The sequence below is a fragment of the Polyodon spathula genome, chromosome 17, assembly GCF_017654505.1.
Source record: "Polyodon spathula isolate WHYD16114869_AA chromosome 17, ASM1765450v1, whole genome shotgun sequence".
Classification (NCBI taxonomy): domain Eukaryota; kingdom Metazoa; phylum Chordata; class Actinopteri; order Acipenseriformes; family Polyodontidae; genus Polyodon; species Polyodon spathula.
The window spans coordinates 7,969,227-7,995,197 of NC_054550.1; the positions used below are offsets into that span (position 1 = coordinate 7,969,227).

The 25,971-nt window shown below is 35.9% G+C and overlaps 1 protein-coding gene across 5 annotated transcripts in view; it reads right to left on the reverse strand.

Moving 5' to 3' along the window:
* The window catches only part of LOC121329780 (serine/threonine-protein phosphatase 6 regulatory subunit 3-like), a 31,768-nt gene extending 16,031 nt beyond the window's left edge, over window positions 1–15,737 (reverse strand). For 3 of the 5 annotated variants that reach the window (XM_041275567.1, XM_041275566.1, XM_041275563.1), the window contains exons 1-7: window positions 14,970–15,157; window positions 3,632–3,804; window positions 2,513–2,745; window positions 1,979–2,165; window positions 1,721–1,858; window positions 1,223–1,288; window positions 470–582 (exon numbers count right to left, since the gene is read on the reverse strand). In XM_041275567.1, the coding sequence (XP_041131501.1) occupies window positions 470–582; window positions 1,223–1,288; window positions 1,721–1,858; window positions 1,979–2,165; window positions 2,513–2,739 (731 nt within the window). In that variant the 5' untranslated portion in view covers window positions 2,740–2,745; window positions 3,632–3,804; window positions 14,970–15,157. Of the gene's footprint in view, window positions 1–469; window positions 583–1,222; window positions 1,289–1,720; window positions 1,859–1,978; window positions 2,166–2,512; window positions 2,746–3,631; window positions 3,805–14,969; window positions 15,158–15,671 lie in introns of those variants that run through there. The other 2 variants (XM_041275565.1, XM_041275564.1) reach the window with 2 other exon arrangements.
* Window positions 15,738–25,971: the final 10,234 nt, after the last annotated feature.

Below are 25,971 nucleotides of genomic sequence, written 5' to 3' on the forward strand. Positions count from 1 at the left end.
CATTCTAAATATTTCCAGTATGCTGGGTTTACACAGGGGAAGAGAATTCAAAATACAAAAAGTCACTCAAAATCAGGAAGTTTCTAAATGCAGAATTATATATTTAATCTTTACTAAGCGGACACTTTGCAACCTTGTATATATCAGGGTGTCGTTAGGTTTACTATGAAGCAATGTAAAAGGTCCAAAGTTTAATTAGCAAGTCAGCGTCAAGATTCACCATTCCCCTTCTACACAAATGTAAACGTAAATACAGTTATGCCAACAAATTGTGCTTTAATTCTAGTGGAGTACGAGTTCAATTCATAGCTTGTACTTCCAGTCTAATAAAAAAAAAACAATAGCACGTTTGTGCCACTGCTTGTTCGAGCATTTCATTTGGACACTCGTTCTAATTTAATTGTTTCCTAGGCCCTGCTTGACATAATGAAGTATCTATATTTCTCATGGGTCAATTAAAAGCTCATACTTTTCCAGTGTGGCCAGCAGAGGATCTGGTTCTGTGCAGCCCTGTACTTGGAACATCTGGTCTCTGCTTAAGCGAATGATTTCACATAATGACTGTGATGCATTCGAGTGCCTCTGGAAATAAATATACACAGAACCGTGTTATATATTTCACAAATTAGATGATTTCATGTTGCAAGAAGTTTTTGTTTTATGAAAAGTACTTTTATACTACACACCATAACCTGACATCTATATATGTAAGACTGCAAGAACATTTCATGCTGAAATCGCCATGTCATATATTCACAAACACAAGTAATAATCTTGCATAATCAGGAGTAGCAGATTGAGGACTTGCACGCAGGAATAAAGAAACTAATGTGTGCGCACTGGCAGGGCGCATAAACAAATTACAGTAAAAATCCTCAGGGATCAGATATAACACAGCAATGGGTTGTACCTGGCCTCAGGGCCTTACTACTGTGCAAACCTGTATTACAGAAAGTGTTATGGCATTGTATGGAGGCACTATTACTACTGCAATACTAATGCTTTTTAAATCTAAAAACAGGGGCAGATCTAAATACTTATTTCACTTCCTTCCGTTGTGTCCTATGTGGTTATGAAAAAAAACAAGAAAACAATTCAACAGTGCATTAACATTTGAAAACAGTGATAACTATATTGCCTCTTTGTATACATTTGATTTGTACAGATTAGTTTCTTGTATACATTTTTATGATACACTGGAACATTGTTGGCTTTTACTTACATCTTCATCCTGAGATGGCTGTATAATGTCTACAAGCCTTTGAATAATTTTTTCCTCATTTAGCCACTGTAACAAAAAGAAATGTAATTCAGCAAAAAAAATTTCCACAAATTAAAAAGAAATATTTAACACTTTCTATTTTTCCTGTAGGCAACAAAATTTTTATTTGTAGAATTACCTTTTGTAACTTCTACAGACAATCCTCAAACTCAACCTGCCCTACACAAGTCTCAGGGACCGCTTCTCTAAGGAATCATTCATACATTTATTTGTAAAATGTACAAAAACATAGTGTTACAACATGAACAGAAAAAGATGGTTTCACCAATTTCATCATACATCCACTGTATATACATACAGAAAAGTCAGTGTTACATACAGAAAGGGATGTCCCGATTTGAAATATGCCTCCACTCCAAGTTTGTTCCTCACAACAAAGACTGAAATTTGTTATGACTAATAATTCCACATGTAAATGGGAATGTTTGCGACACTTACATTTAAAACATCTTGCCTAAGCTGTTGCGGTTCTATGCATGTCAACATTCTGAGCAGCAAATCCATAATAGCCGAGGTCCCTATATGTTTAATCATTAAGTCCACAAAATCCTCTCTCTTCCGAAGGAATTCCACAATCTAGAGAACAAAACAAATAAATGATGCAAAATGTTTCTTAAAGATGCCTTACAATACTGGTTTAGAATATACAGAAATGAGTGTTTTTTTTCTACAGAATGACATGAGCTGCATATTTACCTGTTCTGGTTTCCTGCTGATAAGAATACTCAGCACCTTACTAAAGAAACTAGCCAGTAGAGGATTAAGAGGGGACTCGTTCTGTAGAAACCCATAGAGTTTCATTAGCAAGCTTTCATCTTCTCCCAATCTGTCATTGACTTGTGCTACATCTGATGTTAGGAGTTCACAGGATATGTTTGGGTATCTAGAATCAACAAGAGACGATTACTGTTTAGTACATTATTTTGACCTCAAAATAAAATTGTTCAATGAAACAGCAAGGTTCTTGCATAGGTCAAACTATTACTTTACTGTAGTGTCTGAAAAAAAATAAAAGATCAAGCATTATAAACCAAAACTTAACTACTGCATTAGATTGCATGTGCATCATTATTTTTTTAATTCATGTTACTTTGTGCATTTGACAAAATAATCAGTACCATAAGAAAAAAAAAATAAAAACACCAAAACACACGCTTACGGTGTATTGCACATTACAAAATTGTAACAGCAAAAAAAAAAAATGTATTGGCATTATAAAAATGTACACACTTGTATCTAACTTTCTCATCCATGTCCTCTGATGGTTCTTGTGTTATGTAGGTTACCAAATCCTCCATCCATTGTGATTTCAGCAAGAACTCTACTAGTTTGCGGTTCTGAGCTTTACATTCCTGCAAGACATCTTCCTCATCCATAAGCTCTGTAAGTGTGACATCTTCCTTCTCTAGAAGAGTGTCTATATGCGACGATGTATGTAGATCAAACTTCCAGAACATGTTGTGCTAATAGCAGAAAACAGAAAGAAGTAGATGAAACAGCTGTAACAAGGTTCTTAAACCAAAAAAGTGCCAGAGTATCATTTTTTTCGGCATCAGTGCGTACAGTCACTGCAGCTTAGTTTTAGCTAGAAGTTGTCACATGTAAGTAATCAGTCACATGTCAGATGACAAGAGCAATTCAACTTCAGATAGCAGACCGTTGACCATCAAAAAAGATTGTTAGAGAGGGTACTGCAACACATTTTTTAGGTCATCTGTGTTAAATGGAGCCATTTTGTTATACTCCCACACACAGAATGTATGCCTCCCCCATATCTTTTTAAAAAAAAGAAAACCTGTGGTATGTGACAAATGCCCTGAAATCAGAAACCAAGTAAGTTTTATATGAAATACTGTATTCTATCGTGAAAAACTTGCGAACTACTACTTCAAGAAATAATCATTTTAAATCCATTGTAAAAAATTCAGAACTCAATTTTACTGTGTTCCAGTACTGAATGCAACTTGTAAGATTTACACACCAGGGGTGCCCACTCCTGGTCCTGGAGGGCCGATGTCTTTCCTGGTTTTTGCTCTAACTGTACACTAAATTGCTTAATTGGACAAATTAAGCTTTTAATATGTGCTTGATTGGTCCAATCAACTAATTTAGGTTGGAACAAAAGCCAGGAGAACACCAGCCCTCCAGGACCAGGATTGGGCACCCCTGGTATACAGACAAGCTATTATTAAATATTCTACAATGTTAAGGTGCATGCCAACCTTAGACTGTGGGTGACACATACTAACTAGACTATTAAGCCTTCCAACACACAACACCATAAAGCAGCAAATGCCTTGAGGAAGTAGAAAAAAAAAGAAAAAAAAATAGTTTAAGGAAGAGACATACCTGGTCGAATCAGTAACCTCAACGTAAAACAGGAATCAAAAATAAAATAACACTTGTGTTCTCTGTGAGTTCTTGCCCATTACAGGCTTTCTAAGCAGCAGCAATAGAAGAAACCCTTTGAATAGCTCACTACAGCAGCAAAACTGGTGCAGGCCCAGTAAGTCAACGTGCACCTGAAATATACAAAACATACTGGATTACAAATTGCACACATTTATACAAATGTAATATAGCCAACATTAACCATTTGCAGTCCTACATCAGAGCAGATCCGACATTACAATTTTCCCTTTCCGGTCCAAAGTCGGACCCTGCCCGACATCATCAAAAAGACGTCAAGAACAGGTCTCTAGTTATTTTTTCTCCGGAAAAAGCAGAGAAAACCTTTCAATGATCGAGTGAGACCAATAGGAGCTGCCCAAAAAAAAAAAAAAAAAGGGGGGGGGGGGGGCGAGTCGGATCTGAGCAATACAGAGAGGCCCTGCACCACAGACCTAACACGGATATAAAAAAACAAGACAGCTACTTCCACATCCAGCATTCAAAGAATATCACTGACACTTGCAGAGCTTTTTGAGATTTTATAGTAATAAAATAATGACTTGGATTGCATTATTGAGGAGTTTAGTGATAAAACGAGTGATCAGGAGAGGATTTATTAGTATTGACTACTATGAAGTGGTTTGTGAGAAATACAGCAAACAAGGGGTGGGACTAGGCCAGAGATGCAGTACTGAGTGTCCTGTTGATATGCAGTGCCTTTTAAACCTGTTTTATTGTGAAAAAAAAACTTTTAAACAGCAAGTGTGAAAATCAATTGGGCCCGACATGCCTGACAGGCGCTGAATAAATGGACCACTAAGGGTTAATACTGCATAGCATAAAAAAATATATATTTTAGGCTGATAGTTCTCTTCAACTTTGGTGTTTCAGGCAAGTGTGATCAGAATAGGTGTGCTCCTAACTTAATAGGATCAGTGATGATTTTTTTTGGATTAAACCGGTACTACCTGTTTAACAATACAGCACCTGTGACTGTTGGTCCTGAAAAAAATGAATGTCAGAAATGTACTTTATAATGATTATAGAAACACTTTAAGACATGTAGAGTGATCACCTCACAGATAACCTACTCCTGGATTTCCAAACAAAACTCTTAACCCTTTGCAGTCAATTTGTTCAGCTCTTGTCAGTCGCATCAGGTTCAATTTATTTTCAGGTTTAAAAGGCAGTGCATGGCAAAAGGACATCAGTACTGCATCTCCAGGCAAGCCCCAGCCCTTGTTTGCTGTATTTTTTTACATACCTCTTTATAGATGTGCATACTGATGAATCCTCTCTTCATCACTTGTTTTATCACCAAACTCCTCAAAAAATGCAATCCATGTCAATAATTTATTACTATAACATCTCAAAAAGCTCTGCAAATGTCTGTGATATTCTTTGCGCACTGGATGCGGAAGCAGCTATCTCCTTTGTTTGTCTGCTATCTCTGTGGTGCATGGGGCTACTGTATTGCTCAGATACACCTAAAACCAACAGAGACCTGTGCTTTACGTCTTTTTGATGATGTCAGACAGAGTCCGACATCGGACTTGAAAGGGGAAATTGTAATATCTGACCTGGTCCAACATAGGATCGCAAAAGGTTAAAAGTTAAACTAGAAGGACAGATGAATCTATATACTTGCAGATTCTAATACTCTCAATAACTTTCACCACAAATGGACAAATATGACTTACAGTAAGGCGTGATTGCATTAATTTAAAATCTTAACCTAGAAAGCAGGTGTGGAAAAAGTATTCAAAACTTGTTACTTGAGTAAAAGTACTGTTACTTGGGCAGGGGGTGGGGCATATCAGAAGGAGCTGTAGCATTCTGTGGCCCATGATCCGGACCGCTCGGTCACAGTGGTCCGGACCATTCCAGCCGTCGCTGTTATGTTCCGATTTCAGTTTCCTTTTCATTTTCTTTATTCGCAATTATGTTATTTTACGTTACAGTAATACATGCCAGTGTTAAGGTATATAACAATAAATACAGGGTGTGACAGGGTGACGAGTGGCAGTGTCCTGGTCTGGACCACTCAGCAGCAAAGGGCAGGAACAGTCCCTCAGTAGACTATTATATATTTACAGCCTACGCTGGCATTTTTATTACTATACGTATTTGGAAAATAATATATAAGCGGATTGTTATTTTATTATTTACCTCTTTTGTAAATTACATTTGTAAAAGTTTTATTTAAAGTGCTTTAACTGAAATCAATACAGCAGCAGTGGTCCAGACCACTCAGCTCAATGAAGAGCAGCGTAGTACCCTTGTTACAGGGCGAGGAGCCCTGGACAGTATTGTTAGGTTATTTTTAGAACAGCGTCTCCCCCTCCGCCCCTATTGCATTTTGTATTTGTCTATTATGATTTATTTATTGTATTTGACGGGGTGTTATTGTATTTATTAATGACGGCGAAAGCCGTGTGTATTTATATATGACGGCAAAGCGCCACGTTGTTTTGTTATTGTTTTTGTTTGAGTGTGTTCTGGCAGAGGCAAGGGAGCAGCTTGTCCTCTGCCAGGAATAATTAAAAAAAAACCTTGTGCAGGTGGCCATCCCCCGAGTTAAGCGATTAATTTATTTTTTGCTAAATCGGGAGATGGCCACCTGCATTTAAATCTGCAGCTCTCTGCACTCCGTGTGGGTGTACGAGAGTACGAGAGCGTGAGGAGAGAACGAGAGCAAGCTAAAATAACAGATTCTAGGAACAGTGACAACAACTGCCCAGCCTGACCTAGGATCTTATTATTATTTTGTGTTCGTGATTTGTTTTGGGTCAAACTTTTTATTTTGTGCTCTGTGAGCAAAGTGTTTTCTTTTTGTTCAAATATTTTATTTTTGTTTGTGTATAAATAAACGGTGCACCATGCGTATTTCGGACTACAGTACTTGCCTGTGTGTTTTCAGTTCCTGCATCTGGCCTGACGTCACCACTCGTCATCCTGTCACACCCCTGTACTTATTATTATAAACCTTAACACTGGCATGTATTACTGTAACATACGGATTTGTAAAATAACATAATTGCAAATAAAGAAAATGAAAAGGAAACTGAAATCGGAACATAACAGTGAGGGCTGGAGTGGTCTGGACCATGGGCCACAGAATGCTACAACCCCTTCTCAAAAAAATGTAATTAAGTAAAAGACAAAGTATCCTTCTACAAAACTACTTGAGTAAAAGCACAAAAGTATCATATCTTAAAAGTACTCAAGTATCAGAAGTAAAAAGTAGCCGGCCTTAAATTCTACCCATGGAAATCCGCCAGAAAAAACAAACAAAAAAAAAAAAAAAAAAAAACGTCCTGCAGACCTACAGTATGTATTTGCTTCTGATATTATTTACCATTTCCTGCTTGATGGAAGACAATCTCCGTCATTCAATTTCTATTTCCTATCTGTCCTTACTGTATCTATTTAAATTTAGAATAGCAATTTCTTTTTATTTTCTTTAACTCAAATCGAAACTAGTGTTAATTAGCGGCTACAGCAACTAGTACTCTATGGGTTTTATTCACAAGTTGTAAAACAAATAGATGCAGACTGACATTCAACTAATTTATTTCAACAAATCACCAGCAACATAGACATGGTACCTGTTCTCCGAAAGCACTCTGAATAAACTTTATGAACACATCAGCACAAATTAAACAAAAGGCTACTACAGGTGCTGCTCAACAGAACATAAAATACATAGCTTTCAGAAACTAAACTGGAAAGTCAGCGCAGGAAAAAGTATTCCTGTCAGCAAGTTAAATCAGTACTACAATGACCTAGCACAGCCACCTCGCTTCAGCCTGCTGCGTACTTTTTCGTAGTTGGAATTTTAGACCCGAATAGCCATGTTTTCTTTGTTTTGACGGTACTATTATTGGATGGGACAAATAACATGACAACGGACGTGCTGCATATATTGCCTTTATTAAAGTATGCCAGATGCCTTTGGGCGACAGAATTTTGGGCTGTTTCTAATTGATATCCACATCTGTATAACACATCTGTTGCATGCTTGCCTTTAACAAATGACTGCACTATGTTTTAGTAAGGAAGCAAGTATCACTATTTTTAGGCTTTACAGTGTTCTGAAATACTGTCTACTTAGGTTTATTTAATGTTTAAACAGGTCTACGAAATCCTCATTTTATTCCACAACTTACCCGTGGAAAAAAGAGCCCTACTTATATGTAAAGCTGGATTTTCTTAAAAGGTAAGGAAGATTTTAAAGCTAAAAGTAAAGGGTATAATAATCTTGGCAATAAGGAAGCAAGCATTACAACTTAACAGCAACAATCTATGTGGTCCAAATGTTATGACTCATTGTAGAGCCTTGCTGGAAATAACCATCTTATTTAAAAAAAAAAAAAAAAAAAAAAATTCTAAATTTTCAATTTTATTTAATTTTTTGAAGTTACATGACCGGTAGAAACAAACAAATGCATAATCCAAGAAATCTAAATAGCTTACATGCAGGTTTTCATTTATCAGTAGGCATCAAATAACAGACTAACATTCAACTCACCTACAAACTAGTCAGTTTACTTGTTGCTTGTTATTTGGGTGCAGGCTTTTTTGTGTTTTTTTAAGATAGGTATCAAATAAATGCACTGTGATAGGACAACAGCACCCCACCTCCACTGTAAGTTCTATCTGACTAGACAGTTTTTTCCCTCTGAAACCACTAGGTTTCCGCTTTAAAATAATTATACAGAGGAATGCTTATAGGCAAACCAAGATGTGTTTAATTAAAGCAACAATAGACTAATGTAATGAAACTGTTTAACAATATAATGGGACTGTTAGTCACAGCATGCAAGGATCGGCATCACATTTTGGCTAGACACTGGCAAAGATTTTGTCTAATGCCACCAGGACCACATTCGATCAGTCACCAAAGCACTGTTTATACATCTCCACGATACTGCACGATTGTGCGGTTTATCTGGACACAGCTGCTGCAGAGTTGTGAAGCTCAGTCTGCAGTTTGTTGGCCAGCCTAAAATGACTATCTACAAATTATAATTCAAAACCCTGGAAACTTTTTAACAAAGTTTGATGTGCCATTACAATGATTGTCTACTCTTGTGCCACAAAGGAACAACAGCAGTCTCTCTTGACCTAAAATGCTTATGCCCAGCTGATATCAGCCTCTTAAAAGGCACTTTGAAAAATCCAGTTGCTGTTGCAGTGTGGTGTATTACTGAATTTTTTAGTTTTACAACTGTTTTGTATTCAATTATTTCTTTACATGGACACCACATCATTATATACATCATGCAACAAGGGATTGTGTAAAAGGAACCGTGGATTTCTGCTTTTGCAGCACACATTATTGAAATTCTACAAATTAGCATTTCAAAGGCAAAAGGATAAATAGAAGACAGAACTTACATTTAATTAATTTAAGTTGAAGCAAATAAATCAGTATTATTAAGAATAAGCATTACTTTAAAGTTAACCTATATTTTACAATCTTTTTAGTATTTTTTTGTGAGTCCTTCTGGAAATCTATCATTCTAGAAAGCACCAGATTTTATGGAGCATGGACAGATCTTTACTGCAAAATACACTATTCAAGAACGTGAAATGCATGAAGCAACAGACCTATATAAAATAAGATTTTTTTTCTTTCATTTGGAAGTACTTCACCTAGTCATAATAGTCACTTACTTTGTTGCTTTTGGTACATAGTCACTGCTGCCTAATCGGGATACTGATAATCTGGATGTCTGCTGAAGGATACACCTCTGAGACAGTTCTTCCCAATGTTTTTTATGTCATTTAATTGGTACATCAATTTGTTTGATTGGGATAGGTTTTTAAAATGATGAACGGAGATCACTTTTCTGAGCAAGACAGGTTCGCGTAGCACTGTGCAGCAAGTACGTGATTATGCTGCGACTTGTCTAAACCACGTTGAACTCTTGGAGGAGCTGGAGTCTCCTGTGGTTTCTCAGGCTGCTGTTGCAAATAAAGTTGATGTGTTAACATCGTAGGTGCCTCGCCTTGTGAGTTGTGATTTAATTATTTTTCATTTCATGTAAAAATCAAAGACAGCGATTACATTTTGTTTAGGAATAAAAAAAATAACTTATTTTAAATTATACATTTAATCATAATGTGATGTAATTTCATTATTTTTCTTTTAATTTAGAAACAAAAAATATGACTATGGTAGTCTCAAATGCCTCTTGTTTAATTGGGAGGGCTGCTTATTCTGGATATTTTTTCTTCTCCCGAAGCGTCCCGATAAAGTGCCACCGACTGTGGTTTTAAATTATCAATAAGGCTGGGTTATCTTTGGCTTCAAATGTTTAGTTGAAATCAGTGACAAACAGGGTAGCTATAGTATTTCAAGACTAACAAAATAATATCCCATTTCGAGGCAATACTAAAAGGAATCTGAGGAGGCTATGTGGTCTAGTGGTTAAAGAAAAGGGCTTGTTACCAGGAGGTCCCTGGTTCACATCTTGGCTCACTCACTGTGTGACCCTGAGCAAGTTACTTAACCTCCTTGTGGACATTTTTGTAAGTGACTCTGCAGCTGATGTATTGTTCACACATCCTAGTTTCTCTCTGTAAGTCACCTTGGATAAAGGATTCTGCTAAATAAACTAATAATAATAAAAGGGAAGATAAATTCATTTAAGTAAAAGCCAAGTTGTTACCCCTTTTAACATACTGGTGTTTTCTTATGAATGGCTGTGAGGATAAAAAGTGAAGAGATTTCTGTAGGGGGCTGAGCTGAATGTAGATGTAGCCTTTTCTTTTTAAAACGATTCCATTTTTAAACACGATTCACCTGGATTTATTTAGAGACACCCCTCCTAAACATATACTTGTTATTTCTACGATCAATGTTTTCACCTGGCCTGACAAGAGCTCTTTATCTCCGAAGTGCTGTCAGAAATTGCCACTGTCATGCATATTCATGAGCAGTCAAGACTGGGGCACGGTTTGGTTTGCTAGCGTTACTATTACACTCACTATTACAAATGGAACTAATGCCTCAGAGGTGTTCTGCATTTATTTGTGGCAACACAGTACCAAAAAAAAAGCAGTAGCTCCCTTTTCAAGTTTTATCTTTTGTAAGTTTTACAACTCCTGAATTCAGCTTTTTTATTTATATACAGTAGATGCTGCTTGGTAGCCATCAAAAGGTTGTCATTATCTGAAAGTTGTCAATAAGCAAAAAAAACCACAAGATAGGATTGGTTCCTGTAAAAATGTCAATAATCAAAAGCTGTCTTTAATCAGAGTTGCTAATAAGCAGCATCTATTATATAAATTATATATCTGTTTTTAATGTTTATCTGCACAACTGACATCATATCTGATGCTGTGAATTATGATAAATATAAATTTTTCCGAAAAAATCGCACAATACATAAAATTAATTAACATGGATACAAAAGTTCCAAGTATGCCTTATTAAAAATAGTGTCCATTATTAAAAATGCACTGTATTTATTGTCTGTATCTATTAATAGCAACTACTTCATTTAAAAATATGTATTCCTTTATGAAGCTTGTCATAGGTTGAAATCTGTTTCATATACTTTCTCCTTACATGTACTGTTTACGCATTATTAAGTGTTAATTAAAAATACAATGTCTACTGAAAATAGTGTTTTAAATACTGTGTATATTCATGTATTACTAAAGCAACTGCTTCATTTAAAAATATGTAAATTTATGTGTTAAATTATCCACTTGTATTTATACTCCTAGCTCAGCTCTCAGTTACAGTTGCAATTCATGACTGAACAGTTTTGAATACTAAAACAATAGTAGTTCTTAATGTATTTTATGTGTTTTACTTATATCCTCTTAATTTATATTTGACTTGCGTATATAAAAAGATCATCCCGCAGAAAAATGAAACGGAAGATATTACTATGTTTTTCAACATTGCCACAACCTCGAGGCATTTCTGTAGTAATCTGTCACATATCCACCCTAACTGCTTATCTGCGATGATCAGTCTCTTCAGCAATATTAGTTTATTATTGAACAGAGAAGATTATTTCAAAGACTTAGGATCCTACCAAAGTTTTCGAACACTGTTGTATGTGCTCCGTGCACTCCCACTGCTGTTGGTGCCATGTGAGCTGTTCAGTGTGCCGATGGTGTGTAAATAAATCATGTTCACCTGCAGGGCGTATGACGACCTTCAGCCTCCATCTCAATCTCCTGTCTGTCACTCAGCAGTGAATGCACACATCCACAGAGCTGACAGCTAGCCTGTCACAAGCATTAATACCCTGTATCTTTCTAAACAAGGTATTGAGGAGATCCCGAATAAAAGCTGAATCTCAAAACAATTGTTACAGCTGTGTATAATGATATTTAAGATTAATAAGATTTATCCGTCTTTTTACATATCAGCCCTTATTCTGGTCCCACTGCAGTCAGATACGTGACGGATTACTGTAGTAGTTATTGTCTATTACTGACAAACAAACAACTCCCAGTCTTGACTGCTCACGAATATGCATGAAAGTGGCAATTTCTGACAGCACTTCGGCGATAAAGAGCTCGTCAGGCCAGGTGAAAACATCGATCGTAGAAATAATAACACGTAAGTGTTAAGGATGAGTGTCTCCAAATAAATCTAGGTGAATCGTGTTAAAAAATGCAACCGTTTTAAAAAGAGAAGGCTTGGAATAGGAAATGAGGCAGATTTTACATTATACGAATAATGCTACCGGAACTCTTTGGATTCCCATGAGGGATGGAAGAAAAGGCTGAGTTCACTATCTTGTGTACTACGTTTGATTGTACCCCTTTCACACAGATGAGTTATGACGGCTTAGAAGTGGCATTGATGCTGCATTTTGGACTGTGTGAACTGCTTATATACCGTCACAGAGCCATTATATTTTATGCCGTCTCTGAACTGTCTCAATTCCTGTGTGAAATGCAATGCAAGCACTGAAGCACTGTATGGCCATGGACTGAAAGTCAACATCCCACGTGACTGTATACCAGACGTATTGGGTATTTTTCTCATCGCTGTTACACGCTTTCATTTTTTTTTCAAATACAATGTCTGGTCAAAAAAGATGTAGTAACTGGGACCAGAAAAAGTTAATGAATTGTTAACTTTACAACTTTAGGAGTGGCAGCTATTAAACTGATGTGACACTTTGAGCTGTGCAGTAGAATTTGAGGGCACAGACCTTGATAAAATCCAGTTAATTGGAACAGGGGACTTTGAGAATGCAGATAAATTCAATTCTAAGCGCAACAGACAATAGGCCATTAAACTTTTTTTTTTCTTCTCTCTCTCTCTCTCTCTCATATATATATATATATATATATATATATATATATATATATATATATATATATATATATAACACGCACAACAACAACACATCTCCAATTTTTTGTAGCTGCTGAAAGTATATGTAATAGGTAGAACTTTTTATTACGGTCCACAAGCCTGCTTTTAATACACTTCAGTTGGTATCAGGCGGCTGAATGGCAATATAAATAATGCGTCCCCACTTAAATATTTTTATTTCAATTTTCCACGTATATAAATAGAGAGGCCAAAGCCAGCACAGGGACGTTTACAGTACACTACAGTTCTCCAGCAACATCTTAAAATAAGTGGGTTTTTTTTGTTTGTTTGGTTTTTTTATTATTATTATTTAAGTAGCTTACCCATGCTATTCTGCTTATTTATTTGTTTTGATTCCGTTGCCATGAAAACGATCTGTTGACTGATAGGTTTGAAAGTTGTACTCATATGATCCCTTTGGCTGTGTTAGAGTTATGACGGTATTATACCAGCACAGACGGCTCAGTAGCGGTATTTGTATGTGAAAGTGGTATTATTTAGAGCTTGATGTCATGCTTGTCCGATAATCCATTTTGTTTATTTTTCAGAACTGTATAATGAGTCTGACTCAAACGCAGAGTCACGTGTACAACACAGAATTAAAACATAAAAATTACCATAAATGCAATTCATTTTTTTGTGTATCTCCTTTTGGGACCGCTACAACAGATGGTATAGGAAAAGTGTTTTCTTTCCTAGGCTGCAAAATACTTGCCAAGCCAAACAAGTACCATAAAATAACGCAGATGAAGGAGAGTGTGTATTAACACAAATAATACAGTCTGTAGCTCCTAAAATCCCCACAGTGGATGCGGTTATTTGGCAATAATTGATCTTCCTAAATATGTATTATAGGCTATGTAAAATATAAGAAAAAACCTCAACAAATAAATCTCAACTGATGTCCAAGAAACGTGGACATACTGTCAGATGGTCTGTAGCTAACTAAACGCAAATTCTAAAAGGATTGTTTAAAAAGTGTACAACACATGCCCGATGTAAAACTATTTGCTGCCCTACCAGTATAAATACAGGCCACCCTTAGATTACGCCAGCGATTAGTGTTGTTAGATCCGACTGAAATATGACAGTAGTTCTAGTAGCAATGTGGAAAAACTGCAATTCAACCCGTCTCACGAAAGCCTTGACGTCTATGTTCACCTCAGCTCTAGCTCTGTAAAATCATTAAATAAAATGTAACGTTCCATGAGATTCATATGAATTCTTTATTTCAAATCAATTCAGATTGCCCGTTTATTTATTTATTATTTTTATTTATTATGCTGGGCCCAGCCAAATTATTATAATCTTCGAAATCTGACACACTTTTTAGGAGAATAATAGATTAATATTCACATCACACGTTGTATGTGTGCTAACACCTGCGACTAAAATAAACTATACTTAACAAGTTCGCTTGATCACAGCTCTGAAGCACTATAGCGTATTTTATTATACCGCATACATAATGTTTTTTTTTTTAAAGCAAACAGACTACCAAGAGAAGCTACCCATCTAAATACTAATGTAATATATTAACAGCAACGACCAGATATGAGACAAGATACGAGTACTGTACCGAATTCAAGTACTGATCAGACTAGCCAGTCGAGTTAATTCCATCCGGCTGGTAAAAAACAAACCAAAACAAGAACTTGTCAACCGGCTCACTTCAATCGAACACACTTGTGCTATATATATATATATATATATATATATATATATATATATATATATATATATATATATATATATAAACCCACACATGAATAGAGTTTAAACTAGTACTCCAAAAGAAATCATACACACAATTCAACAGTTTATAAGAAAATAATTTTGAAAAAAAAAATCATAAGCACTCCGACTGCACAACACAGCAGAGTTGCTAACAACTCCTAGGATTTAAAAAAAAAAAAATGATCTGCATGCACTACATACCAATAAACAGCGGTAAATGGACACTTCCCGACATAGACTTTTTTAAAACTTCCACTGTGATTGTTTCGAACGTGAACAAATTGAAAAATAAAACCCTTACTAGAAAATAAATGGTTTACAGCAGGTTTTGCAAGCGGGAAAAAAAAAACAGACCATCAGTTCGGACTTTCAAGATGGCGGAGCTATCAACTTCAACAGCCCCTTCCCCCACTGAACTGCTACGCACGTCACTCAAAACGACTTGAGCACAGCGATTGGACAAGAACCGCGTGAACCTATCGTAAACTGTTACAGAGAGGAACTTTAATAGGTCATTTAGTTTGTCAATCACATTGTTGAAACACCTCCCACTGTGATAGTCGGAGATATGATTGGATACAAGGTTTACAGAAAAATAGGAAAGTTATGAAACTGCACGACTATGTTCGCCATGTTGGCTACAGCTACTACAATTCCTAACTGTTGATACCTGCATGTAGAGCCGCAATGGCGCCGGTTTCACAACACCATTTACTTCAACATAAATTATATAAATCAAAAAACTTTATTTTATTAAACCTTTTGAAAAAGGAAAGTATGCAGTCGCACTTTCCTAGAAATAGAGGTATTTTGTGTAGGATGATCAAGCGGTGTTATGAACCACATAAGATAATTCTGCACTATAAGCGCACAAAGTGTAAAACATTGCATCAGCCATCTTACCTCGTACGCCCCACCTAAATCGGTTTCAGATTCGCTGTGAACGTTTTTCCTCGGTTGTTTTCAACGCCTTAGCAACAACAGGACGTCACTCTAATTGACGTGCAGGATACCGAATTACAAATAACGTGGTCAAGAAAAAAAAAAAAACTTGCTCAAAAGCCAATCGGGTGACACCGAGGGAGTGTTTCCCCTGGCTGAAATTGAGTTAGTCTACTCTCCTGCAGTCTTGCTGGCCAGACAATAGTAGACGGTAGATTTTTCATTTTTTTTGTTACTGTCTGTTTATGTTGTCTACTACTAAAATATTATGTAATAATAATAATAATAATAATAATAATAATAATAATAATAACTGGCAGGCAGTTTTATGTCTCCCTAGCTCCAGTACCAGTGCAAGTTCTGGGTTAGCTGCCATAAATATTACAGAACTACCTTACAGACATAACAAACAGCGGGGCATTGTCTTGTATTAAACGCAGTATTGTTATATGGGTGATGACAAGCGGTCAACTCTTACACAGTTATGTTGGCATGCACCTATGGATATTGTTTCCAATATACAGTGTCCTGGAAAAGGGGTTGTATCACCACCCAACCATACACATTCAGTATTTTATGAGGATCCTTTAGCGTGGATGATGCTAAAAAGCTGTTGCATTAGCTCCACTACAAGTCTGTGGAATGTCTCAAATGAAAATTGTCTACTTTCTTCACACTGTGCTTCTTTGACTTGACCTAGTGTACCATCTTTTACCTGCTACTGTCACTAAATGCAAATCAATGACGTGGCACAGTGGTCCAACACTTTTTCCAGGATGATGCAATATATATATATATATATATATATATATGTGTGTGTGTGTGTGTGTGTGTGTGTGTGTGTATATATGTATATATATATATATATATATATATATATATAGATATAGATATAGATATATACTAATATTTCCCATGTGCTGATACTATTACAAATGCTCTATATCCACTATCAAATTAATTACCGCTTACACGTTACTTGGGTGCCAGTGAAAAGTGAACAAAACAAAAGCGCCCATACATACACCTATGAACAGTACTCTATATGAGTGTGTCTTTAAAAGCAAATAGAGAAAAGCTTGTAAGCTGAAATATTTCCATGTGGTTTTATATCTATGATAGTATAGCAGAACACAGTTTAATACGACTACCAGCAATAACCTTCTTATATCTTTAACATGAGCTCCTACCTTATGGTCACAATATCGATAAAGGGTGATTCTTCCAAGCTGTGTTCTGACCTGGCATCATCCCATTGTACCAGCAAGGAGTGATTTCATCTTGCTCTGTTTAATCTGTGCATTAGCTAACACAAATATTCTACAGTACAGTGTGGTATTAGCTGGGCATGAATTCTGGGATGATCACAGTAAAGCCTTACACTACCACTTGCAAGAAAACAAAAAGAACAGCATTGTTAACATCACAGGGTTCACAATTACCCAGCCTGTATTTTGCTGCCACAATAACCACACACATGTTTTTTGTACTAGAATATATTTCCTGGGTCACTGGTTAGCACATTTGTTTGAATATTAGCCTCCTGTACATAACTCTTTTTCATATTGTTCTCAATTTGTTTGTTTGCATTCCCCAAAGGTAGTTTTAGCTGTAAGGGCACAATCTCCACCTCATTTGAAGCTTTTTTTCCCCCGAGGATTGGATGGACAGACTAAGGACTGGAATTAGATATGGGCATTGAGACTGAACTAAAAAGCTGGTCCCTCCAGGACAGACCTGACATATTAATGTTGGGGAAGCTCATGCTTTAACTGAACCTGATCCTCTAGTGCTTCCAAATCAACGCTTTCCAAAGATACAAATACACATTTTTTTTTATTGCAATGATAAAAACAGATCTATCTTTGGTGCCATCGTCATTTCATGCACGTTCAGTGTCAAAATCAGGTTAAGAAGCCGCATGCCACACAGTCCATACATCCAGGCTGTGTGCTACATATGATAATGCACTCAAGCAATGTCTATTTCAGTGTAGCGTGGAAAGGGGGATCTGCCACCTGACACATAGATTATCAGCAGTCTGTGAAAGAAAATCTGGAAGACTGCAGAGCAGTAGTTAAGAGATGTTTGCCAATATTTGCTATGTTAATCATTAAAAGGCTTGTATGCATGTATTTCAAGAGTTGTGCAGATGTGTCTCTATGTAAACATTGCTCAGTGCCAAACCAGCTGTTTTCTAGATACAATTGATGTTGTGTCCAGATAATGTTTATCTGTCTCTCATTTTGTGAAGCCATGTCTTTTTGACAAAGCCACGTCTTTACTGTCTATGGAGGTCCTTTCTCGTGCATACTTGCAGACAATTATCACAATTTTTGCAATTACTGTACTGAGGTTTTTCTTGACATGATAAATTTTTCTGCCTAATTCAATATTGAATTAATGACAAAATTAATCAGGCGACTTGTAGTGCAATCATTTATTTAACAGCTGGGTCATGTATCAAGCGCTATGTATGAAACATAGCTTGCCTACAAATTCCAGTTGTTCTATTGTTTTGAAAGAAAGTAAAATGCACACAAACACAATTGCCGCATGTATCATCCAGACAAAAAAGTGATACTAGATTAACATGAGAAACAAAAGCATAAGTTTACAGAGCACAAGAGGTAAGTTGTTGGTTATTTTTTGGACAATATTGTTTAGTGATCCTGAAGTTAATGTTCGTATCGTGCTGTAGCTGTACTAATAAAAGCTCAGAAAGTGTCCCAGTCATATAATAAAGCCTACTCAGTTCATAACTCTGTAGTCCAATGCAGGGAGAATATGCGTCTTTATTATTTAGCACTTTGCCTGCATTATATAGATAGTCAAAGTCCATTCTATATGATTCTTGTTTGTAGTAGACACCCTGAATGTGGTAATTCTAAAAATAAAGCTTTTTTTCTGTGTAATACCACCTGGCTAGATTATAAAAGAAACTACATCCCTGGTTAAATATCAGTAGAGAACTGTTTACTAACAGTAACCCGAGAGAACATGAATTGTGATTACATTAAATTACAGTCATTTGAAATACCGTAAAAGCAAAAGTGAAACTTTAATTTATATTAAAAAAAAGCAAAAACAAACAAACCAAAAAAACCTCAGTGGTATAGAAAGTAGCCATTCAGCAAAACATGTATTTTGGTGATGTCTCTACTCACACAGGCCCTGGTGTCGTGATCTATGACTTGTATGTTTCTATATACTGGATATATATATATATATATTATATATATTATATATATATATATATCTATATATTATATAATATATATATATATAAATATATAATCTAATATATATATTATATATATATATATATATATATATATATATATATTATATATATATATATATAGGATGGAGATATAGAGAGAGAGAGAGAGAGAGAGAGAGAGAGAGAGAGTACAGTATACTTAGGACTAGTCACACAACATTGTAGTTACCAGAACTATACACTTGGTATCAGCCAGAGAAGGATGACTGTAATGTGCACACAATAGGGTCTTTGTTAGCAATAAACATGATGAGAGCTGGGTGCATGAAGCTGGCTGTGCAGAATCCCTAAGGATATGATGGAAGGCAGCCAAGTCCTTACAGAAAAAAAAGAGCCATGTCATCTGAATGCAGGGGTTTTCCAACACACAGTGGTGCCTAAAAGTATATCCACCCTCTAATCAAATATACTGATGCAGTGAATGTTTTAACACAGGGGTGAAAACACGAAGGTTCTTAGTGCATAGCCCAGACATCTCCAGGTGACAGGTCTTGGTCTAATTGAGCAGTGCTGATGATAAGAAGAAAGCATTTAACAACTGATGTATTAATTGTAGCATATTTTAGTTTATAATCATCCAGTGATGAATCAGCAGTCATATTTTTGCTTGTGTCATGTGATTTGGACTGGGGTTACCTGAAGTTTATATCCAGGATTTCTCGAGCCACCATCAGATTAAAACATGCACATTTACAGCTTCCATGTGGTCAGCTGCCAAGGCTTCTTTTATCAGTGTTCCAGATTCCACTTTACCTTGTGAAACCTGCTCAGAGATGGTTCAATGGTTTAGTATAATGAATGGTATCAGGAGACTTATTAAAAAATTGTCTTTGATATAACTTGAAATGAGCAAGTCAGGAATGTAATTCAAAGGTGTTCTTAAATGCTCTATTTCTAGTTTTGTAACATTGTTAAATCTAAATATGTTTGGCTTTTAAATCTTATATAAATTGAATAAATAGTGATTAAGCTAACTGAATCACAACTGTTTGTTCTGACTATATATGTTTCAGTCACATTTAGCGCTCAGCTAGAACTGCAGCTAGTTTCTCTTATCTACATATGAGGGCTTTTTAATACAGTACATTGTTCCATTATTATTTATTTAGCCGTATCGTATCTACCATACTATATTGATCACAGAATTAATATGTTGAAATCCTTATTTGCCTTGATTGTGTTTGTCAGTGAATTAGTTATTTGTGTCCCTTGGCACATTCATCCCAATGCTAGTGGAGCTCCTTCAATACCAGTGGTCTCTCTTCACCTGTATAAGTGATATGAATAAACACTGTTGTAGAAATGTACACTAACATTCCGTAGCAGTTGGGTTGGCCTTCTGGATCTCACAGATAAAGCCCATATCTATGAAGCTAACTAAAAAATACAGTAAAATAAGAATTACAAACAAATAAAAAGAAAAGACCATCGATTGCTAATAGACTGCACAGCAGAGCACCATTTTGGAACATGTATTTCATTAGTTCAGACAGGAGGGGGCGCTGCTAGATTATAAAATCTATTGAGAAGATGAGGCTGAATTCATCTTCTATAATAAATCAAACAATTTAATCATGGCAGAAATTTTACAGTGAACAGAGGTGAATGGCTGAAACGTTGGTTCATTTAGTCCTCTGGTACAAGGACAGATCAGTTTTCTTGAAACATTTTGGTTCTTGCTCTAATACTGATAGCATCATCTTCTATGTTAAATATAATCAATTTTGTTGGGAGGTTTACAGTAACTGGTAATTTAGCTTGTGAGGTTTGTAGTGGTATAATGCTAACGAGTGCAGATTTTACATTGGTACTGCCTTTGACTTTCAACTACTTGATTCTGTTGACAAGTTTCTGATTTTGAATTCTGGCGTTTTATAACTAAGCAATCAAGGAAAATACATTGCAGGATATAAATTTGTATGAGCCAGATGCTCTAAGAAACTAAGTTTCCTCTGCTGGAATAGTCATTTGCTTTTGCCCTTGACTGTTTTAGTTCTCACTAATTTCTAAAAAGCTGAGAGACTGCTTATACTTATGCTGCACTGTGTTTTCAAGGTAGACATTCCTTTCTCTCTCAAGGCACCATTTATATCAAGCTGATTTCCTCCATTTGGTGCCTGAGGTGAGGAAGAAAGACAGTCTGGTGAATTGTCCTCAATCTGGATAAATGTTATCTGATTGTAATTACAAGTGCAATTACTCAAAAAAGATAAACCAAAAATAAACGTAATGCATTTGTTGAAGTAAACACTAACAATAATACAAAAACTCATCAATCTTTCTTGCAGTGCACATCCAATTGTAATATGGGTATCAAAGGTGTGGTTTTGAAAGAAACACACAGTATAGCAAGCATGGCTTTTAATTTTAAAAAATCTGGTACTACACTAGGTTATGAAAGTTCTTATCTTGAGAAAGTCTGTTACTGATTATTTTCCTATTTCATTTTATCTCAGCAGGTTCTTCAGAGTAGAAACATGTTATTCAATATGTGAAGCAGCTGGCTGGCTAATCCCTGGAAAGAAGAGGATAACAGGGTGGGGACAAGTTAACTCTCTGGGGGAAAACATCAAGGAAGTGCAAGACTATCTGAAAGTACAACTTGAACACAGAGATTAATTTGACCTAAAAAGTATAGGATCAGAGAAAATGACAGCACATCTGGAACCTAACATTACAGCGCCTTGCCATCCAGTCTTGGACCTCTTTCCGTGCCAGACTGTGTGATGGCTTTGTGATGTACAGCGATGTTAAACTGAGAGCACACTATGCTGAAAATTCCAGCAACTGCTGTGGAGCTGGTGACCAGCTAAGGGTTGAGAATTCAAATACATTTTTATTACTTGCTGGGCACCAAGCGCATATTTATATTCCTACACAAGATTTACAGAAATTAATTTATGTCTGGTTTCACAGATTAGCGCTCATTTCGGACTACCCAATGTTAATTTAGGTAAAATAGTCCAAGCTAATTGGGGGATGTGACACCAGCTGCCAAAGAACAAACAGGAGACTTTAGAACTTTATAGAAAAGGGACAGATATTATTTCTTGGACCATCTTAACCAGCTCCTCAACCAGGACCAAGCTTCCTTAACCCACACAGCCACCTGGTAAACCAGCATATACCAGTTTCCCTCAGGGCAAATTCTTTCAGTTTTGGATATCAGCCATATTTTAATGAAGGTCGTTAATGTGAAGGGATTTGGTAACCTGTTGTGCCAGCCGGCTCTCTGTACTGCTGTTGTATTGAGTTTGTGGAACTGATGCAAATGTGTCCACCGTTGTGCCAGGACAGCATTGTAAAATGGCATCTCAGTGTTTTATTCCTGGTTACATAAACTAAAATGCGATTGCCACTAAATAATGTAAAATAAATAAATAAATAAAACACACACACACACACACACACACACACACACACACACACACTAAAAACTTTGTTTAATTTATTAAACTAGAAATAACAGCCTTTTACGGTTTACATGAGAACACAAGTTATAAGTTTACAAAACACATAGCATTCCTTAAAATAATAGAATACAAAAAAGAAACTGACGAATCACAAGATAGACTTTACTAATTATGTATGCTTGAATAGAATGTTAAACAAATATATACAAGGAGTTAAACAAACCAAACGTTGGTCAAAACATATCAGTGGCGATATACCAGTGGCGATTTAGGACTAATACCAACTATCGTGTACTTTAAGACTTTGTCTTCTGTGTGAATGCGAGGCTCAAGCATGTTGCAGCTGATGGAGTTCTGCTGATACATGCTGTATGCTCTCTCGGAGCTGCAGACAGAAGCCTTGGCTGGAGCGTGAAAGAGACCCACCTGGAGTCTGTTAGCTAAACTGCATTTTAAAATCTACACGTGTCTGAAAGAGTAATTCAAACTTTCAAGGTCTGTGCTAGAATTAAACAACCCACAGATACAAACATACTTCTAGAAAAAAAAAAAAAAAGAACTAGTAATTGATGCAATAGGACCATAGAAAATAAAAATCTGCTGTAGACCTAGTGACTGAAAGCCAATCAAGCAATTTAAAGCTAGGTCTATGAGCAATGGAAGAAATTCTGGTGCAACTGTATTTCTGTACTGTACAGGGTTGAACAGTTGAACTTCTAATATGTTTGATGCCTTTTGTAATTTATGAAGGTGCAACACTAGAGAGCCGTTATGTCTTCTAAGTTGGAGAACCTATATGGGAGTCCCATGCTTTACAGTGCAGATTTCCTCTCGAAGGGGTGCCCAGTCCAGCACAAAGAGCATTGGGGCTCCATCACCTGTGGAACAACAGGGTGGATTTTTTGCTGTTGTCTCCACATACAAGGTTCAAGGTTAAGAAATAGAAAGTTCAAGGAAATTATGAGGGGTGAGCGGCGAGTCAAATTGATACATAGGCTTATTAAGTGTAAGAAAAAGGATTTGATTAAAGCTTTATATAATCCAAGTACAAGGAATAATACACAACTAATCAATAACTGTGCTGGCAAAATATTACTGCAGCCTTGTATTATAATTACTAAACATATCTAAATACTGTACACCGATCATGAACCTACAGTTTAATAGCTTTTTGTGAGTGAGTTATTGGGCAAACATCTGTGTACTTCAGAATTTACGCAGTACAAATATTCATACTCATTTGAATGACTTTATCACATGCCACCCTTATCTTTAAAATGCCACTGTTCCCATTTAGTCATTAAAGAAGACACGTTATTAAATTACCATTTTTATGCAAGCATTTAACAGGAGACATTATTAATAGAATGATGACACCAACTTAAGATAAACTCAAGTTAAAATTACACCCAAGCTGTAATTTATTTGTATATGGCATTATCAAACCGTGACTTTGAACTGAATTTCCTTACCATGGCTGTAAATATTGAGAATTTCACAAAACAATTTCATATTTGAACTGTCTTTTTTTTTATTAAAAGCGTTACTGTCCTTATGAATAATAACGAAAAGCAAACACAAAACATGGAAAAACAAATGTTTTACTCCCCATTGGCTCCGGATTCCAAAACAAGATTGTAACACAAGAGACACCAAATGCTTTATGGCTGCACAAATCTTTGGAAGTCATATCAGTCTGGGTCCTTTTCTATAAAACAATTTTGCACCATTATGACATTTCAGAGTTTGAAGCGAACACAGTGTTTTTGTTTGAGTGTTTGATTTATTTTCTCTTTGACAGCTTCTTCAGTGACTTCTAATTTGTCAAAGGCTTGTTGGATTGATTTGAAGACTTGCATATAGCTTCATGAGAAAGGGTGAAGAAAACATGCAGTTGCAAGGTGCTATAACAAAGCTCTCCCACAAACCTCTGAAAACCTGCCCCTGGCTATTAAAAGTATTACTACAGTAGATCTAGGAGCATATTTGCATGCACACATAGTAGGATTTGCAAGGCAAATACCCTTAATGTTATATTAAAGAAGAAACGAGGGGAGGTGCAACATTTTAACTGGAGCAGAATCTTTATACAAGCAGGAGCGCTGTTCTGTATTCTTTCAGGAAAACACTAAAGATGGGAACGGAATGACCTTGTGTAAATTTTTTTTAGAAAAAACTAACATGTGAGTGAAAAGCAATGTTCAGATTATTCCATTACAATAGGCACTTTACATATAAAGTATACATAAATAAGAATTAATGAGAAGCTAGGTTTTTGCTAGGAAAGATTAATAATTTATTATTAAAGGTTACACATTTAATGATTTATTTACTGTTGTACAATTTGTATTAACAAACATGGATTTTTTTTTTTGAAGATGTATGTGTCTTAACTGAATATTATATGTACAGTAGCAGCAAACATACACTGTTTTGGTAACTGAAGAATAGAGTGTACAATTTTCAAAAGGACTTCAACTTTGTAAAACTGACAAACAGTATAAGAACTGCATTTTTTAACTGAACAGTAAAAATGATCTTCACATATAAAAAGTATAAATGACAGTTATAGCTGTAATTAAAATGTAATACATATATACAGTCCAATAGCTACTTGACATGCTTTGGCAGTTTCAAAGCAGAATGGAGAACCACATTATTTCCCAATGAGAATGCACAACATTAGGCAGAGTCGAAACTCAATTGCCCGTGCTCCGAATCTGTGCAATGGATTTCCACACACAGTAACACCTACAATTGCCACATAAAACTGTGGATAATGCTGTAGAATTGGGATTCCAAGGAACAGTTCATACACAACATTATTATCAAAATAAAACAAGCAGAAGAAGTTGCACAACATTCGCATGTGCAATTGAAATTTGAAAAGGGAATATATTTTCAGATTGAAACATAAAATCTTGGAGAGAGAACATAGCTTCTAGAGTCTAGATTTTAAATGAATTATTTTTTTTTTCATTAGCAGTACACAATGTGCATCTTTAAGGTGATATATTAATAATAGAAACACATAATAATGCCAGAGCTATAAATAACGATCCTTGCATGGATTTATAATAAAAAGCAAGTGCTGTGCATTTTTGTTTTTGTATATGTTTTGCATTATAATGCAATGTATGATTACATTTTTTTTTTTTGCAGTGAATAACTGAACACAGTACAAAGCAGTTTACTGGTACAGCCATGCCCATTATTTTGCAAAGTAGTTGCTTCTCACCTGCAAGACATGACTCCTTGCAGGTTGAGAAATTTGATCAGAAATGAAATGTAAACTTATACATTTCAGGTAACCTGAGGGCATTCGTAACCAATATTGTTGAAAAAAAGTTATTCTCTAATATACAAGGACATTTAAATGAACAGAACGAATCAAAAAATATCTGTCATAGGAATGATTGCAATAGGGATACTGCAAGTCTAAGTGACCGCTTAATATGTGACGTATGGACTGCAAACGGGAGAAGTAATTAAAAATATTATTACCATTGTTTGGGTATGAATTATATGCAGACTATACGCCACAGTTGTTTATTTATAAGTCTAT